Consider the following 18095-nt stretch of genomic DNA (forward strand, 5'->3'; position numbering starts at 1 on the left):
CCACTCCGTGAAGTCTCCGATTGGAGGTTTCGCTTTCCTCCGAGAGTACCTAATGTCGATTACCGCCAAGCTTCCCCCCGGACAACTTCCCAACCCTAACTCGCTCCTGTTTGCAGTCCCCTTCCTTTAATTCTTGATCAAACAATCCTTCCCCTTGGTTTATACATAGTCCACATTACTAGTGTACATTAGTTCTCAATGTAGTCCCATATCGCATTTTCGAGTCAATTTTTCGATGGCCTTGAGAATGGCCAGGGTCTAGCTAGATTCATTCGATGTATATCGCAATTTATTCCTAAATACGATAGTCTTATTTTAGGTTCGGCTCTAACTGTTGTCTCCGCGTAGTCACACTTGAATATGGATAATATGGAGAATGTAGTGGGAAGTAACGCCTGATGTCCATTGTGCTGGTATGAGATAGTACGTCACTTTAGTAGAGTAGCTGTTAGTCAATAGCCTAGCAGTTGTTACTGGAGGATAAGTCCCAAACGTAGTAAATTGTATACCACAACACGAATTGATGGTAACCTAGGTGGTGTTATGGTAGTCTTCACGCGATGGATATACCAGAGTCTCATATTTAGTTATTGAATAATTATACTGCTTCTCTAAGAAATTCTTGATTATAATTATTTCTTTTTTATTTCTTCCTATTAGACTAGTAATGTTGGATTGATAATTTTAAAAGTAGAGATCTGAGATATATATTCTAACAGAGTGCGGGTGTAGAGTACTACATTTCTACAAACAACACCTAGAATATATCTCTACAATAAATGCTTGACAATAAAAATAGTATCTTTTAAATGTGCAATTGTTCAATGGATTCAACTATATCATTTACAGATGTCTAATAAATACTCAGTATACCAGCTCTACGCCCGGTTGTCCATAGTGCCAACCGGTTCAAGTGTTCCTCTCCTAACGCCCCCCACCCCTGTTGAATTACTTTATTCAAATAATTGATCACCGGTTCCAGTAAAGCTTTCAAGGTCGGAATCGATCCGATCGTTCTTCCCGTCCAGTTATGACCAAGCATGTTTATGTTGATGGGCTCCAACTCTGGCGAATGTGGCGGCTATGCCATCGTGCTCCCAGTCAGCCATCTACTAATTAATAATTTTGGCTGCGCAAATAGGAGCATTACCTTGTATAAATGACTTTTTAGGATCTTGATAAATGTGAGTAATTACAGGCTCCAAAAACGCGCCTTTGAACGCGAGTGTGAGCCTAAATAGCTAGGGTGCCCACTCAACTAGGCTCCCGGGGATTTTTGGTCCAAAAAATAATTGTTAACCCTAGGTAATCCTGTAAAATATCTATCTAACGAAAATATATGGCTATGTGGATTCAAAATATGAATGGTTTCCTCTCAGAAATCAAGGGAAAAGATCAGCAGGCGCATCTCCCGAGAAGACCTCCAACCCCGAAACGAAATCATTCCACAACGCCTTCGAAGTCATGGGCGCATTGCTATATGTCTGAACACCAGAAGCCAACAAGATGTCCTTCATCTGGGGAAGTAAGGCATCCACCGCCTGAGCTTCCATTTCGCGTTGAACTTCCCTGCCGAGTCCCCCTTGTTCAACATACCACGCCGAGTCTTGCTTCACAACTCCGCTCTCGTAAAGGTTAAGCAAGTTCAGATCGACATTCGCATCTATAGCAGCTTCATAGGCCATTCTGTGACCAACTGCCTCAACTAATGGAAGAGCGAGCGGAAGGATATCCCGATTGAATCCCTCGCTTCGGTGAGCTCCCTTGGCACCTTGTTGAAGAAGGTCCCTCGCTTCGGAGAATAGGGAGGCCTCATGTCGAGAAATGGGACTGTTAGGATCGTTTGGTGGTGGCATTTGATACCGACCGATCAATAGTTCAGAAGCGAGTCCTATTTATTTTTAGTTTTTTTCTCGAACATTTTCAAAATTCTAGACACGTACGGATGGCAAGGACGCGGATATCGCCCTCTGCAGTTGATGCACCCCGCATTGCCAGCTAGAAATATGAATTAGACAAGCAAAAGAGAAGTAAGTAATACTGAGATCTTACCTCCATTTGAAGGAGCTGATTATGCTCATAATGTCCATGCCATCCACACCGCTCGTTCATAGCAATGATGCTTCTGCTGAAATGACCAAGTGATACCGCCTTGAAAGCTGTGGCTATACCATGGCGCACTCGCGGGTCAACGCCCTGTTCTCGGAACGCCATCGCTGCAGAAACAAAGAATGCTTCTAGCACGCTATACTGCGCGATGGTATGGAGGATCGGCATATGTTGAGTCCGGAAACCAATAACTGCCATTGGGCTTCCATCCTGACCGGTGACAAGCCTGTTCTGGCTGAAAGATGCGGCATTGAAGGCGGCGAGCTTGAGTGATGGGATGACACATCCTGAGAGGAAGAGTGTCCCCACTGCAACGCGATGGATTGAGGACAAGAACCCTTCGCGCTTGTTTTCTGTTTCTTCTGCATTGCCAAGTAAGGCAGATCTTGGTAGACGGACGTGGTCGAAGTATGTGAGAGCATGATCGACTGGATGGGCACCAGTTCGTTGAGGCAAAGCCCTTTTTATAAATTAGCTCTCACAGTATAGGTACGGGTGGGTATTTGGAGGCTCACTTTGATATAACACCCTTGCACATCTCTTTTCCGTTTCCAAGTTGGACTAGGAATGGCCGGATCCCACAGTCTTTGTCTTCACTCACAAGACGAGCCATCACAATTGCAACCACCGGGAGACCACCCCTCGGGGTTGTTGGAGGCATGACCCTAAGACTATCTGTTAGCCAATTTCAAGATAATTGAGCTTTGATATTCCTCGGCTTACTTTGCATCATTTGGAGAAGGAGTGTGAAGGTCGATGTTACCATCGGGTAGAATTGTTGCGGTTGTCTGTATATTACGTGCATCTAATCCATGATTCACTTCAGTCAACATGAATTGTGCCCTAGATATCAACTATCTGTTAACTACTAATCTTGAAATGGCCCATGTCCGAACATTTTCCTAGAAATGGACTCACGAGATATCGAAATCCAAAGCAGATTGGAGTATCGGCTGAAGCTCTGGACGCTTCAATGCAAAAGGAGCTAGCGTGCCCACAAAGAGATTGGACTGAATACTAAGCAGGGTGAAAGCCCCGCCATCGAGTGTCAATAGGGGCTCTCGGTGCAGCTTCCAGAACTTAGGGGTGAGGTATAGGACATCCTTAAGCGTCAAGCCTGTTCTAGTTAGTGTTTGTATATACTGGTAGAGTAAATAGGTTGGACATACCATATGCATTAGCAAAGGCCTTCGCCCTCTGGTAGCTCAGTCTAGTAGATTCCTCCAGGCTGAAAGAGCGCGGGGCTGGTTCGAAGAGTTCTGAACGTGCTAGATCTTCCATTGCAGGATTCAACTGCTGTAGTTGCTGTAGCTGCTGCTGTAATTCGTTCTCCATGGTGGGCAAGTCTTCTGTATGAATAGTATGAATATATTTACGACCATGAAGCGAACACTTGGAGGTAAATATACCATCAGAGAAACTATTGGATATATTTCAATTAGAGCTAGCCAGCCACATCCACCGTTCTTTTTCGATAAAGCTGATCGGAGCTGAACTGTGGTCCATAGTACATTTGTATGAAGTACTCTGTACGCGTATATGGGATCGATAAAAAAGGAGAATCCTTGCCGTTTCTAGCTATAGTACAGAATCCATCGGTATAAAAAGACTTAGCTGATATAGGAGCCGACAACAGATCTACTTGTCATTGGACGTTACCATGGTCATTTTTTCTTTCTATCCATGCGATCAAAATTATTATATGGATCTGACCGAAGCAGTCCGAGACATTCAGATCAATGGCGCGATAGTATGCCGAAGATTATGAACTTCAGCTCCGTGGTGGGTTTTCCGAAATTCGTGGCCGGCTGAGTCTCCATTAATTATTGACCGATAGGGTGAATCAAAGGTACACTCTCCGTGAAGAACTGAACATCAGTGGATCTATTGACCGCGATGTACTTGGAGCAAGACAAGGGGTTTAGGATGTTCGTCACTGCAGCGGACCTTAATCGCGAGAGATCGACCCATAAAACGTCTCAGTGGCTTCAAATGTTCTTATCTTGTCGAAGTTTGCCGAGAAGGTTCGGTGGACATAGGTGTCTGACGTGTTTCCAGCTATAACTGGGCACAAACATGTGATTCAAAGTCACATGGTTACCAGGTACCATATTCAATGTGTCTTTTTTCTTGTATAGATTTGTTATTGCAGGGCTAATCCTCTCAATATCTGTTAATGGTCTTTGGACATATCAGTTTCAATAGCACTATTAGAGTAACCCTCACTAGTGATAACTTAGTGCTTGACAGAATTTCTGATCTTCTATGTATTTCCTTCTGCAACAAAAGAAACATTCGGTGACGCTTGTGGCTAAAACATGATCCCCACTTTTATCCACTATGAGATTTGCACGGAAGATCCGAAAGAGGTGCATGTATACGGTGTAGATCCTACTTAAATCAAAAGTCACATTCGCCTAGCGTAGGTGGGTATACTATGGGCATCTCCAGTTAGGTGGATATAAAGTGGGATCTCCCAAATATTGGACCAACAGTCTACGGAGTTTATTACAATAGATTCGGACCAATATTAGGGAGGGTCCACTAAATGTGCATTATCAGCAGATTCATATCTCGGTTATTTCTCAACGACTAGGTTGTTTCATGCTAGCTGAAAGTGGGCAGTGTCCCGCATAATGCACCCTAGGTAGCCCGTATGTGGGTTATTCATGGTGTAGGCAATATTATTTTTCACTATGGAGTATCCTCTAATGAGTAATCCTTGCCTAAGCCAGTCCTCAGATTTCGGGACCCCCGTGAAGTTCAATTTTGTTTGTATATGCCTGCCGTCCAATCCATGCAAGTGTATTCCAGCTCAGCCAGAAACCCGAGATATCCACGATCACTTTATCCAAGCTCAAGCTGCATAAATCAACGGATCTAAATGTTGCTGCCCAAGTGGCGACCAGTACTTATTCATATCTAAAAAAGTTCATCATCCCTGCCTCCACTCATGCATATAGATTTACATTCGGCGTCTCCGATTTTATCAATATAAAAGTATTAGATATTGGGAGGCCCTGTCGCAGGATCAGTCCAAACCACAATGAAAGAAGTTTCAAAAAGTATTGATCAGCCCAGGATGACCTGAAGTTCAGTTGTAGTCAATTATAGGAAGACGAAAGCGGACTGCGGTTAAATTGGTGAGATTACAGATATCGCAATTCAGTTCTAACGTTACGTCCACATCAATAATCTTCAAGAATAAACAAGTCGTATATAATTATTCTCGGAAAATAAGTTTTAATCAGATCGAGGCCTAGTTCGCATTGCCTTGCATTCAATACATGCAATGAAACAAATAACCATCGACCATAATGAAGTAAAGTTCATTTTCTCAGAAATTGAACAAGGAGATTATCAAAAGAGGAGCACCAAAAGGGCGATGCCAAAAGTCCAGAAACTGCACACGGGTAGTTTCGATCCAATATTGGCAAGAACGACAGTTTCAGTTGGCTTGGATCCTGTGGGCTTGGACACAGTGGGCTTAGGGGCAGTTGGCGTAATAAGGGAAATAGAGTGGGTTTTGCAACTAGTTGTCAACGTCGAGGACGACGCGTGGGCAAAATGGCCAGTCTTAGAAGGAGGACTAGTCGTAGTAACAACCACCAGATTCACAGAGGTTGTGGAGGAACAAGTGACCGTGCTGAACCCAACGAGGGGAACAGTTGCCGTGTGTGACGCCCAGCTGATGGTGGTACAAGGAGCCTGGGGGGTGGATGTAGGCACACCAACAGTCACAACAACGGTACGTGTGCTGGGAGTGACTTTAGGACCAGCAGTGGTCTTAGGAACGGGGTCTGAAGAAGTGCAGGTTGTAGCAATGTCTACAATAGCAGGGTTCTCCGGAACGAAGGGGGCGCAAATGCCAGCGAAGAAAGCAAGTGCGGAATCTTCCTCCTTCTTGGAGCTGCTCCAGGCCCGAATGCACCCGCTGACCTTGTCTGTGAATTCGGTAGATGGGCAGAAGCAGGCGGCGTCGCTGTTGGAGTCGCACTTCGGAATAGTGAGCCATGTGTTGAGACACTTGGGTACCACGTTAGGGCAGGGAGCAGTAATAACGGGCGGGCTGGGCTCAGTAGCTGTAGTGATAGAGCTCGTGATCGGGGTATGCGAGTGCACAGCATGAGGAGAGGTTGTGCTAGGATCGGTTTCCGCAGGCTTAGACGGGCAGACTGTCGTTGACAACGGGTATGTAGAGGTAACCAAAACGGTTGAATGACCAGGGCAGTTGGTGACAGTTGGTGCACATTTAGTGACGGTGATCTCCTCAGTAGTCCAGATTGTGGAAGTAGTCATATGCCAGGAAGAGTGGCTAGTCGAGCTCGGGGGATCCGAATGCACTACACGAGAAGAGGTTACGCTAGTTTTCGTTTCCACGGGCGTAGACGGGCAGACTGTGGTCGACAATGGGTATGTAGAGGTAACCAAAACAGTCGAATGACCAGGGCAGTTAGTGACAGTGGGTGGGCATTTGGTGATAGTAATCTCCTCGGTAGTCCAGATTGTGGAAGTCGTCATCTTCTGCGAAGAGTGGCTAATCGTAGGAACTTCCCGCGTAGTAGAGGGCAAATGGAAAGGAGGAAGGGAAACACTCGAGCTCGGGGTAGGCGCAGGGTGAGAGTGAGAGTGAAAGGGGTCAAGGATGGGACCTGGCGGCTTAGATCCAGTAGAGCAGTCAAAGTCGATCGAATGGATCTCGATATCACAATCGCCGAACTTGTTCTCCTGGGGAAGCGTGAACTTGACTGATACAGCACCGCCACACTGGTCGTTGCCGACATCAGTTCCCCTGTACGAGCTGGAAGCGACATGATGGCAGGAAGAACCATCCGGCATCTCGTAGATGATGAAAACATCGGTGCTCCGAGAAGTTGAAAGATGGAAGTTTCGGATTGAGAATGGAGCGTCAGTGGCGGAAATCTTGATTGTCCAGTCATCGTCACTAGAGAGCTTTCCACCAAGACAAGTGCCCTTGAGAAAGTTAGAATCGAGAGCCTTTGATATGTGTAACAATAACCTACCCCGTAACTAGATCCTTGACAGCCATTCTTAGGCTCGAGGCCAACAAAGTGGAAGCCTTCAAAGCTCCAGTTGTCACCGTTTGCTAGCTCAGACAAGTCAAAGCCTTTCTGCTGAACATCCGAGCACTGATTGGCGGTATTGTCTGGACTGGTGTAGCAGACATCCGTACCCCACCACTAAAATATCCCCAAGGTCAGATCTGTGCCCTAAGTTGTAGAAATGTAAGTACTCACAAGGCCCGCCGGATGAGCCAGTGCAGCCCCAAAAAGCGAAAGAAGAGCGATCCCCTTCATCATGGGCAAGACAGTATTAATTAAAGTCAGTAATCAAATAAGACAATAAAATGAGTGAATGACGCTGAAGTTGAGCGTGGGTCTGAAAAAGAACGAAAATGAGAGACGATATCTTGGCGAAGGTTGTCGACTGGATGTTGGATGGCGAGCATCAAAGAGAGCTACGATAAGGTCCTTTTTAACCCTCATCCTTTAAATCCCTAGTCAAGCTTTACTATCAACAAAGCAGAAAGTGAAAAAGGAATGTCAGCCACATTGATACAGGAATTTGCGATAAATCCAATGGTAACAGTCCAAACTCATCGTGAACCAGGTGGTTTACTGGAATCAGGGAGTTCACATCGCTATAGTTCAAGGAACCAATGCAGGGGGAACATTCCAGTGCTAGAAACCCCGAAAGACCAATTAGAACAGTCGGTAACTGTGCCCGAGCTATAGGGCTCGCTCAAATTCACCGAAAAGTTTAAAGGGTTGGAAAGTCAAGCAAGGAGCTACACCTTAGCAGTTTAGAGAGAAGTATCCAGGTTAGAACAATTCTAAGTATCCTACAGTTTATTACTCAAGAGTCTTTTCTATCTATGAAATGAGCTAGATGTCACCATGCAATATTCATACTTAGTATATCCATTGTAGGTGTGTCAATCGGTCATTCCGGTTTCAGTTGCAAATTTTCAACTTTTCTTCAGAGTTCGTACACATCAAGGTTTTCTTGGATTCCAATTTTTAGTTCAACAGTAGTATCAAGGTCATTATCTCCAATCCTGGAGGTCACGAGGCATCCACAGTGGAAGAGATCTAGAACCCAGAAGAGCCAACTACACACATTCCTGTCCGCACATTCCATTAAGAAGTTGCCTAATAAGTAGCCGTATCTCACTTCCCTTGTTAATTCTACCATATCAAATAGACTGTGGTCGAGGTCCCATACAGAAGCTCATTGTTGACTATGATTTTTCCCAAGGGAAGCTCCATAGGGAACTCACAGGAGGGATAGATAGAGGAAATAGCGCACCACAAATAGCAAGATATATTCACGATCGTTATAACATGCTCCTGAGACATTTGGCGGAATACGTAACCAGAACCCGATCTTGCAGTTTGTACTGTATCTCGAAAACAAATCAAGAGATTTGGGAATCAGTCGCTGCGCTCAACCTGTGTAGATTGCGCAACGAGATGATGATGACGAACAAGCCAACAACATGAATGATCAGGATAAATCCTCTCACAAAGGGAAAGTTTTTTTTTGGCTAGGAAGTAAAAGTGAGATAGGTCCTCCGTATAGAGCATGTAGTAGGTACACACTTGTAGTCCGGTGTTGGTGACACAAACCTTGGAAGTGTACCGGATGGGCCTGCGCTAATCTTATTTAGGGTTAGCGTAAAGACTGAGCCATTCAGGTAGGCGGTGGCGTTAAATTGCCACGCACGGGCCCTCTGTTTCGACAGGGTAGATCGCATCCGATCTCTTTCTCTTCTGTCATTTCGTTACCTGCCTGCAACAATCATTGCGTTTATTTCCCATGATGTCTGCCTCACCAGAAGCATCGGCATCTGTTCCACAAGAACGCGCCAGTGGCTCACCCAGCCCTGCTCCGTCGGGCCGTGAGACGGAAGCCAAGCATGACATCGACACGCATAAAGACGAGGAGGAAAAGAACGACGAAACTCAACCAACTGAAGAACCGAAAACGGACGGGTTCAAGTCGCAAACCGATGAACCTGAGCAAGATGAACTGACATCTGCACCACCACTCCCCGCTGAAGTCCCACCACCACTTCCTACCGAGGCTCCGCCCGCACAGGTCGAGGACGATGGATGGGAACCTGCATGGGACGCCACCGCAGGGGCATATTACTTTTTCAACCGCTTCACTGGAGTTTCCCAGTGGGAAAACCCCCGCGTGCCAGAGGTCCCAGCAGTCGCAGCAATTCCAGCAGCACCCGGCACAGAAGACAGCCACCCAAGCGCAGCTCCAAAAAAGGAACCAGTCCTCGGTGGCTACAATCCCGCGATCCACGGCAACTATGACCCCACCGCATCGTATGCGCAATACCACGAAGAGCCAGCACAGCCCGCGAACGCAGCCGGGTTCGATCCCGCGGCATATGCAGCTACCGGCACATTCAACCGCTTCACTGGACGGTGGCAAGCTGCAACAATCAACCCGGATAATCACAATGATGAGAACAAGTCTCGACGACAGATGAACGCTTACTTCGACGTTGATGCCGCGGCAAATAGCCATGACGGCCGGAGTTTGCGCGCAGAGCGCAGCGCTAAGAAATTGACGAAGCAAGAGTTGAAGCAGTTCAAGGAGAAGCGTCGCGAGAAGAAGGAGGAGAAGAGGCGGGCTTGGCTCAGGGATTAGGGGCCGTGTGGCTAGGTGTTTATTTCATTTCTGGGAGGGAGAGAGGGTTGTTTGATGTATTCTCTCGTCGCCACCGGTCGCATTGCCATTTCGGAGCTTTTTGATACCATCCCACCGGACGTGGGACTCGGCGTTTGAGCTTGTTTGATTTGTTTTTCTCTCGGCGTTCTGCCTTGCATGTGGGTAGAGGCAGACGGAATTACTGTCGTCTCTATCCACTATTGAGCAAAGTTATTTGTACAATGTACCATGTATGAACACAAACATCGTCTCGACATGAGACTCTTCTAGTAATTTAAATATGTATGATGCGCGCGTAGTTATTGCCCCACGTTCATTCGACCGCTATTGTACCGTTGACTGATAGCCCACTATCAGTCACATGACCTGCGATATCAAATTATTTTTTGCGGCGATCGCTTCATTTGTTGCCGGGATACTCCACGCTAGAAAGCAAAGAACTGAAAGCAAAGGTAAGATCGAATTTACTTCCTGTTAATCGACTTTGAAAACTGGTGGTGAAAAAAACACCTCGAAATGCGATTTCCATTTTGTGGCTGGAACATGTCCTCGACATTGAAATCCTTATCAACTGGAATATATCACGGGGGCCATGCTGTCGTACTACGCAAAATCCCCAATTTCCCAAGTGTCTTTATGATTTTAAACACATCACACTCTTTGTTTTCTTCTCACTTGACTTATCATCTCTCAATCGTGAACATCGACATTTTACTGACACCCCACACCAGTTACATCAAATAAAGTGGGATATCAAAAAGAACCCCACCAAGAAAAAATAAGAAAAATAATACCAAAAACCTGGTTCATCACACACCATGTCTACTTCCACGACATCACAGGCAAAGCCTTCAGTGCCAATCGCACTCTCCGCCGAGGCAGTCGACGATCTGATCTATGACGCCCGAGCCGGCGACCTCGAGGCCCTAAATGAGGACATCGCCAACCTCGCCAGCCAACACAGCTGCAACGAGTCCCAGATCGTGGCATCTGCCATCGACATGGCCGACGAGAGCGAGGGCGGCTCTGGATCCTGCGTTCTGCACTTCCCCGCTGCGAATGGAAACGCCGGTATGCCAATTGAATGACTTGGTTTGACTTGGATGTGTTTTTACATGTCATGCATGTCTCAATCTCAAATCCTGTGTTTCTGTTTACCCGCCTATTTCATGTATGTACTAACACCGCTCAGAAATCCTCAAGACCCTGCTCCAAAAGCTGTCATCTGCAGACGCTGCCCAGCGTACTGCGTTTGTTAACCACCGCAACAACTCTGGTAACACGCCTCTGCACTGGGCTGCGCTTAACGCGCACTTGGAATGTGTTAAGGCGCTTGTCGAAGCTGGCGCAGACCTTGATGTTAAGAACGATGCTGGTCACGACGCTGTGTTCCTCGCTGAGCGGACAGCCTGGGCTGCTGTTGAGGGTGATGAGGATGTTGAGGGTGCCGAGGGTGATGATGCTCAGACTCAGGAGATTGAGATGACTATTGGTGAGAATGAGGGTGAGGAGAAGCCTGCTGAGAATGCTGGCGAGATGTCTGCGGGCAGACAGGTTGTTGAGTGGCTCCTGGCTTCCGATGTTGGTGCTAGTTTGGAGAAGGGGGCTACTGAGGGTGAGGCTAGTGGATCTGCTTGATTTTTTATCAATGAGGTCGGAAATGATTGAAGAAAAGTTTAAGATTTCACGCATAGAATTGGAGATATGGGTACTTTCTATTCTTGCATATGTTGTTCGTTAGTGTCTATATTAATGCATTTTGATTTTTTAATCATAACTTTACATTGAAAGACGCTTCAGGGCTTTTGGAATGCTGTTCTAGTATACATAACGCTCATATGCTCTCATCTACACATCAATTCAATCACTTCGGACCTTGCCCGCTACCGCTCCGGTAGAAGGCGACCCCTCCACAGGTAGTGGAGTAGAGGGATCGATCTCCCGAACTTTCGCATCGAAGCCGACCTTAAACCGCCGGTCTCGCCATACGACCGTTACACCGCCGTACACAGCCATGATCCAGATGGGCAGGGCCAGCAGTTCACGACCGAGCCAGGCGCCAAACCACTGCATGAACGGGCGACGAGTAGTTTGGGATGATCGGTAGCGTTGAGGCCGAGCGAAAGCTGGGGTATCCTCATCCAACTCGATGCATCTTGCGGAATGTAGCTTGATATACAATGTCCAATCGACCAGGATCCAGGAGACAATGCCAAGTGCGAATACAGCAAAAAATGCACCCCACGTCCCAAGATGGGCAGCAAATTGCACGCCCTTCCGCTCAAGATACGGCGCCAAGGCAGTAGTGATGCCCCAGGCGCCATAGGTTGTGCATAAAAAGGACTCGGTGCCGGGTTCGACAAGGGTAGCGAGCAGAACGGTAAATTTACGCACCCGCAGCCACCGGACACGACGGGCGATGTATGCCGGCACACTCATGTTGGCAACAGGCTGAATAGCCATGTCGCCGAAGACCATGGCATGCTTGCCCCAACGCTCGCGGAGCTCTTTCTCTTCCCGCACCTGCTTCTTCCACAGCAGATCACCAATGAGATGGTCCTCGCAGATGTTGTCGGAGAAGAAATCGATGCCGGGATGACGAGCCTCGGGACCCGAGACCGACGGACTGGTAAGATAATCGAGATGGGAGCGGCGGAACATGTTGGATTTTCCCACGATGCATGGCGCAACGAGCACCGTGTTGATCGCGGTGTACATTTTCGCGTGGGCGGAGGACAGGAATAGCTCTTCCAAGCGACCGCCTCCAGTGGCTATCATGGCTGCAGGCCCATCCTCCGGACGGACGGATGGCATCGCTGCGGCCGCTGCATCGGCATCCGTGGACTGTGGGTTCGCGTCCACGAGTGCCTGTCGCTCTTCACGCAGATTGCTCTCTCCGGTTACGTCCACGGCCACGGGTAGGTGGTGCACGAACTTGTATTTCTTGTTCGACGAGGGCCCCGTCCCGCACAGTCTGTCCACCATCCGAGCACAGACTCCCTTCCCGACCCAGACATTGCAGTCAATGATCCAGACGATATCTCCTTTCGCTTCTCGGTATGCGCGGCTCATATTCCGGATCTTGGGATTCGGTCCGAGCGTGTACGTATTGATGCCATCCTGCTGCAAGAGGGGATCTTCATCTTCGACAAAAATCCGTGCGTCAACATGCGGGAAGTCGGTGATTAGTTTGCGGAGGGTAGGGTAGGCCGGGTCGTCGCGCGTCGATACACAGAGACAAATGCTGAGCTTGTCGCTCGGGTAGTCCTGTCGAAAGGTGGCAGCGAGGCAGTCATACAGGTGCGGCTCGAGGCCCTTGACAGGTCGGATGGCGGTGACGTGCGGGACGTCGGAGGCGGAGGTGTTCGTTAGCCGGGACCGATGTGGCTTGCTGAGGAAATATTTCCATCTGAGCAGAAAGGGATTGTGTTAGTTATATATTAGTTTGGAAAAGAGGGCCGAATCATACATTTGAAAATATCCTAGACCGCAAACTGCCAGTATGAATGTATACCATATTAGGGCAATCCAACCGATCGCGACGGACACGTACAGCGCGCCATCGTCAGATCTGCGAAGGAGGAACGAAAAGGTAGGGTTTAGCATGGGACACAAAGGAAACGCAACAGCAACATAGACGCAGATGTAGACGAGAAGGACATGCTGGAGAAGAAGCAATTGAATACGGGAGGATTTGATTCCGGCAGTTGGCTGTCTCCGCCCTCACTGTTGTACGATATACGCGTATTGGACCCGTGGACCAACCAGAGAGCATCTCTATCCCACAATATAAATAATGGAGATATACTTGGGTGTCAAAATAGCTGCCTGCTCGGAACCTCCGGATGTAAAAATAAGTACTTATGCGGTTCAATTACGGTAATTATAGTTGCGTATTCATTTGTGCCCGAAAAAAATATCCATGTTTCCCCCAAACTCCTAGACCTATCCCCATAATACCAAAAAGCAAATGCAAACATCATGTTTTCTTCTTCTTCCGGACCAAGCTCGCATTGAGCACATTGACACCAGCCGGCTCTGACGGAGCTGGTTGCGTGACTCCCGATTCACTCGGTGCTTGTGTTTCATTTACAACAGGAGTGTTGCCCTCGCCCAATGACTTCTTTCGCTTGCGGATCAATCCAAGGTCTAGGACATTGTTCGTATTGGCATTGGCCGGCTGGGAGGCAGTGTCGCTCGCGGTATTGCTGCCGACGACCTTCTTGCCCCATGTAAGCTCGTCCGCGAGGGAAGAAACTTGGTCAACGTAGAGTTTGGTACTGGCGACGATTTCTTTCTCGTCATAGAAATGGTCTAGAACAGAATCCATCATCGTTTTGTAGTCTGCTTCGCTGAGAACAACCTGGCCACGTCCGGCCTCTGGCCAGTCGAACGGGTTGACAGTGCTAGATGCGTCATCCCGGGCGAGTTTGGGAGAGGTATCGGCGGTCGTGAAATTTGTTGCTGCCTTCGTCAAGGTGGCGGAGCCATTCTCCACTTTCTCCTCGTTCGGAATGGCCCCAGAAATCTCTGTTCCATGGGAGACCAGGCTGTTGTCAGAGGAACCGCGTGTTTGGCTTTCCATTGACGTAGAGTTCATCAAACCAGGAGGATTGATAACTAACCACAGAAAGCCGACTAACCGACCAGCAGAGCATTCTTGGCGGAAGGACATCATCTCCCAGAATTGGTCCAGGGACCGTACGCTGCGCCAGCGCCCGGCATTAGCGGCGACAGATTGACCTTCATTCTCCTCTGGAAGTTCACCGTCCAGGTCGATGAGGAAACGAGTCTTGGGGTCATCGGGGAAACGAGGCACCAAGCAGCGGGGAGGAGCCGAGGGGTCGTGGTACAATTGCTTCAGTGGGTAGCTGTTGAGCCACCGTGGGCGATCCTGCGGATCGGTTTTGGCCGTAGGAGGGAAGAAATTGCGTGTTTCAAAGCGGTCACAGCTTGGGACGATTAAGTATGCGGTAGCAGAGGCCTTGGCAGCTTCGACTGTCTGATCCAGCGCCTTCGTCTCTTGAAGATCAGACTCCGGCTCATGCTCGCGTAAAATAGGATCTAGAACACGACACCACCACTTGATTAGGCCTCGATCATCCAGAACGTGCTTTTCGGCGTTTTCAATGCTGCCCGGGAACAGGTACTGATTCTGGGCGCGGGCGAACAGCGACACGACCAAACGTACACCGGGCCGTTGCCGTGTTCGAGCCAGAAATGAGAGAAATGTATTGGAGACCAGTCTCAGGACAGAGACCTTAGTTGGCAGTTTTAGGAGATGCAGGAAACCAGTTGAGTCGGCCTTGGAGATGAAGATGGTGGTCAAGTGGGCCGTGTTGTAGACCATCACCTCCATTCCGAAGATAATTGTCTCACTGTCATCATTGGAGTCAATTGACACCGAGAGGAAATGATTTTCGCAGAATGTTGGCTCGGAGACCTGGCCCGGCGCAGCTGCAAAGAGAGCTTCGCAGGGAGTGGGTGTTGACGAGACATGGCGAACGGTTATCTCAACCCCGGTGGGGAGAACCTTGGCCAAGAGATCTCCCAGATCTGCCGCCATTCTCGTTCGTCCAATGAGAGTCGTGGAAAAGGTGAAGAGAGGAGCTGGAGACCGCGGTGGTCGATTTCGCGCCCTTGGAGATCACGTGCCAGGAACATATATGGTCTGCCGCCTTAGGAAGGTCGATGTGTAGATATTCGGTATCTGATCGGGGCGTTCGATTATGTAGATGAAAACGAGATAGAGGTCCTAGCAATAAAGATTGAGACCAGGCGCTTATGTAAACTACCTAAATGAAAGAAGATGGGTAAGGCTTATTTCAGACGATACCCTTTGTGCCTGCTTGTTTGCTTCAATACCAAGATGAGTTAATATGTGATGTTTGCCTACGTGACAGCGTTTGATGTTTATTCTCTCACCAGCTCTTTCATTCTTTCGCTTTGCCCAGTCTTTAACCACACTTAGTCCCTCTCTCAACCCAAACACTCGTGGATACAAGTAGAAACATACCACTGAAGGTAAGCAAGACTGGCCTGGTTAATGTCTTATGAATTAATAGTTCATCAAACATGCTAACCACGGCTTCAAGTGTAACAGAGCCGCATCCTAGTTATGTCAACACCACGTACCAGACGGTATCCCAGGACCAGAAGCCCCGACGTGTGGAGTAAGTCTACATTTGTGTTATCTTGCTGTGCTTAGAAAAGCTACTGACCATGCACCCTAGTCAACGACGTCATGACGCTGACTGTTTGCGCCCAGTTGCAGATTCGCTACGCCTGTGGTCACTCGGCAGGTGGCGAGTTCGTCAAATGTCAACGGCACATGAGAAAAGAGGATGAACGCTGCATTAGCCGTCATATCCGCCACATCGATGTCAAGCAATCGACCCACAAATGTCGCCTATGCCTGCGCAGTGAATGAAACATGATACGGAATCCATTCGACAGGACTTGACAGAGGTTTTTATCTTGCAACCAACTCCTGGGAAGGGCGAATATGGAGGATCATGGCACACATGGATATCACATTGACGGAGGAGCCGATACTGTCTATCTTTGAATCAAGGCAATACCAGAAAGAATCTAACCAGAATCATTGACCTAAATTCCGGTAAAAGTCCGTATAAATGTAATCTAGTGGCTAGGTGACTGCACGAACTTGACCCCATTTTTGGGGCCTAGTGTTCCTTAGAAGTAAGAAGAAACAGCATCTAGATCATCGGCATTGAGCAAAATGACCCCTTCCCTCAAAAGAGTCCTCCAGACAAGGTTTCGTGCACGAATCGGGAAGTGCGGCGTGTTCCAATATCTAGCACCAATCCCGCGCTCATTTGCCGTGGCTATTTGGTCTCGGAGAGCTTTGAGTTGGTCGTCTGAGAGAATTGGGTCTGTATCGACAGTTATCTTGCCAACGGCCTCCTGGAAATCCGTTGAAGCAACAGGCGAGATAACGCTAGTTACATCAGCGTACTTGGGATCATTGAGATCCGCGAGAGGTGCATCGAAAAAGTAGTCTCGGTTTTTGATGGGCGCAACCATGTCGAACGGTGTCTCTCCCGTGCCGATGACAGTGACGGGTCCATTGGTAACGTTCTTGCCATCCTTCACGGTGGTAAGGTAGCCCTTCTCCCGCAGAGGTTCCAAAGCAGCAATCACAGCCTTGAACGTCTCGAGGCCGGATGTCTTCACATCAATGAAGAAGTAAAGTGTTTGGTCGGGAACAGTATCCCACACGCCACTGTTTCAACAAAGCATTAGCAGTGGGACCATATCGGGCCCTGGCCGGATACTAACTTTTTAGTAGGCGATGATACGAATGGACTCTCGGGATTCTGACGTTGTAGGACATCTAGAATTGGATTGATATACAAGGACTCAAGAGTTCGGGACTCTGTCAGGGCAGATTCATCATGACCAACCTTGTTTGGTTAGCATGCTACCTAGAAGAACGGCCAAGATATCATAGATTGACCAAACTCACATAGAGGGTGCCGTTGAATAGCCAGACATCAGCTTCGGTAGATGTGCAGCCATGCGAGAGGCCTATGCGTGACATTGTTAGGTGGTAACCGGATATTAGGCACTAGAGCTCCGGCATACCGGTATAGAAAGGCTCGTCTCGCCAATAGTCACTTTGGTATAATTAGCATATGATCAAGTCAGGAATATGCACCATGGGAATAATGCTTACTTATGAGAATGAACAGGAATCTAGACATTCGTGACCCCCAGGGTTAACAACATTGTCCTGATGGTGGAGAGCCCCACAGAGAGTTTATCGATGTATGATAACACAGATAGACTTACAGGTAAAAGATCTCTTGTAAGATCAGTGGGATACCCATAGTCTGTGCTGCCGTGGGTGTTTTTTAAGATGCTCTGTAGGCTGGAGGTGATTGCCCCAATGGCTGGATCCGGACCCGCGAGGAGAGCCACAACAACGCTAGCGAGGAATAACATGAAGGCAGAGGGCATTGAACGACAAAAGTACTCGAATAATTGATCTCCCTTCACGTATCGAGCTGAAGTTGAAAGAAGATGGAATTGAATTAATTGAATTGACCAAATCGAAGAGGCAAATTGGCCAATGGCGATCGGAATTCGGACTCACGTGTTTCTCCAAGGGTCTCTGTCTCTGTGGTCATAACATCGAGGTGGAATATTTTATGAGCCGAATATATAATAAAATCTAGTTGATTATTTAAACCCCATTATTATCTATTATATGGTCGATCCTTTGACTATTAGAAAAAAACACTCAACAGGGT

At 47.9% G+C, this 18095-nt stretch overlaps 8 protein-coding genes across 8 annotated transcripts; 3 read left to right on the top strand and 5 right to left on the bottom strand.

The window, feature by feature from the left end:
- Positions 1 to 1382: 1382 nt before the first annotated feature.
- N7455_010551 (uncharacterized protein) lies at positions 1383 to 3615 on the bottom strand (the record flags this gene model as incomplete). Its single annotated transcript, XM_040954985.2, has 8 exons — positions 1383 to 1891; positions 1944 to 1998; positions 2053 to 2569; positions 2625 to 2774; positions 2833 to 2952; positions 3028 to 3226; positions 3279 to 3529; positions 3572 to 3615. The coding sequence occupies 8 exons, from the start codon at positions 3613 to 3615 to the stop codon at positions 1383 to 1385; spliced, it is 1845 nt and encodes a 614-aa protein (XP_040814754.2).
- Positions 3616 to 5469: 1854 nt separating this feature from the next.
- Positions 5470 to 7566, bottom strand: N7455_010552 (uncharacterized protein; the record flags this gene model as incomplete). The annotated part of the gene is made up of 3 exons (XM_040954941.2): positions 7368 to 7566; positions 7134 to 7310; positions 5470 to 7083 (listed from the first exon to the last, which is right to left on the bottom strand). The coding sequence occupies exons 1-3, from the start codon at positions 7428 to 7430 to the stop codon at positions 5470 to 5472; spliced, it is 1854 nt and encodes a 617-aa protein (XP_040814546.2). The 5' UTR covers positions 7431 to 7566.
- Positions 7567 to 8952: 1386 nt separating this feature from the next.
- N7455_010553 (WW domain-containing protein) lies at positions 8953 to 9798 on the top strand (the record flags this gene model as incomplete). Its single annotated transcript, XM_040954945.2, has 1 exon — positions 8953 to 9798. One exon carries the CDS (start codon positions 8953 to 8955, stop codon positions 9796 to 9798), a length of 846 nt encoding a protein of 281 aa, XP_040814716.2.
- Positions 9799 to 10250: 452 nt separating this feature from the next.
- N7455_010554 (ankyrin repeat domain-containing protein) lies at positions 10251 to 11520 on the top strand. Its single transcript, XM_040954936.2, has 3 exons — positions 10251 to 10271; positions 10551 to 10890; positions 11012 to 11520. The coding sequence occupies exons 2-3, from the start codon at positions 10638 to 10640 to the stop codon at positions 11455 to 11457; spliced, it is 699 nt and encodes a 232-aa protein (XP_040814634.1). The 5' UTR covers positions 10251 to 10271; positions 10551 to 10637; the 3' UTR covers positions 11458 to 11520.
- Positions 11521 to 11679: 159 nt separating this feature from the next.
- N7455_010555 (putative ceramide glucosyltransferase) lies at positions 11680 to 13425 on the bottom strand (the record flags this gene model as incomplete). The annotated part of the gene is made up of 2 exons (XM_065606475.1): positions 11680 to 13228; positions 13289 to 13425. The coding sequence occupies 2 exons, from the start codon at positions 13423 to 13425 to the stop codon at positions 11680 to 11682; spliced, it is 1686 nt and encodes a 561-aa protein (XP_065460438.1).
- Positions 13426 to 13798: 373 nt separating this feature from the next.
- On the bottom strand, positions 13799 to 15385 carry N7455_010556 (H3 histone acetyltransferase RTT109; the record flags this gene model as incomplete). The annotated part of the gene is made up of 1 exon (XM_040955026.2): positions 13799 to 15385. The coding sequence occupies one exon, from the start codon at positions 15383 to 15385 to the stop codon at positions 13799 to 13801; it is 1587 nt and encodes a 528-aa protein (XP_040814661.2).
- Positions 15386 to 15937: 552 nt separating this feature from the next.
- Positions 15938 to 16249, top strand: N7455_010557 (uncharacterized protein; the record flags this gene model as incomplete). The annotated part of the gene is made up of 2 exons (XM_065606476.1): positions 15938 to 15992; positions 16053 to 16249. The coding sequence occupies 2 exons, from the start codon at positions 15938 to 15940 to the stop codon at positions 16247 to 16249; spliced, it is 252 nt and encodes an 83-aa protein (XP_065460439.1).
- A 266-nt stretch (positions 16250 to 16515) lies between these two features.
- N7455_010558 (uncharacterized protein) lies at positions 16516 to 17866 on the bottom strand (the record flags this gene model as incomplete). The annotated part of the gene is made up of 6 exons (XM_040954890.2): positions 17635 to 17866; positions 17519 to 17538; positions 17428 to 17459; positions 17309 to 17370; positions 17122 to 17246; positions 16516 to 17065 (listed from the first exon to the last, which is right to left on the bottom strand). Exons 1-6 carry the CDS (start codon positions 17800 to 17802, stop codon positions 16516 to 16518), a joined length of 957 nt encoding a protein of 318 aa, XP_040814714.2. The 5' UTR covers positions 17803 to 17866.
- Positions 17867 to 18095: the final 229 nt, after the last annotated feature.

Source organism: Penicillium solitum (assembly GCF_028829755.1).
Source record: "Penicillium solitum strain IBT 25940 chromosome Unknown utg000008l_segment0_segment0, whole genome shotgun sequence".
NCBI classification, from domain to species: domain Eukaryota; kingdom Fungi; phylum Ascomycota; class Eurotiomycetes; order Eurotiales; family Aspergillaceae; genus Penicillium; species Penicillium solitum.

Coding starts and splice junctions, on each gene's coding strand:
- N7455_010554 (XM_040954936.2), top strand. CDS start 10,638: ATGTCTACTTCCACGACATCACAGGCAAAGCCTTCAGTGCCAATCGCA. Junction 10,891..11,011: donor CGCTGCGAATGGAAACGCCG/GTATGCCAATTG, acceptor AACACCGCTCAG/AAATCCTCAAGACCCTGCTC.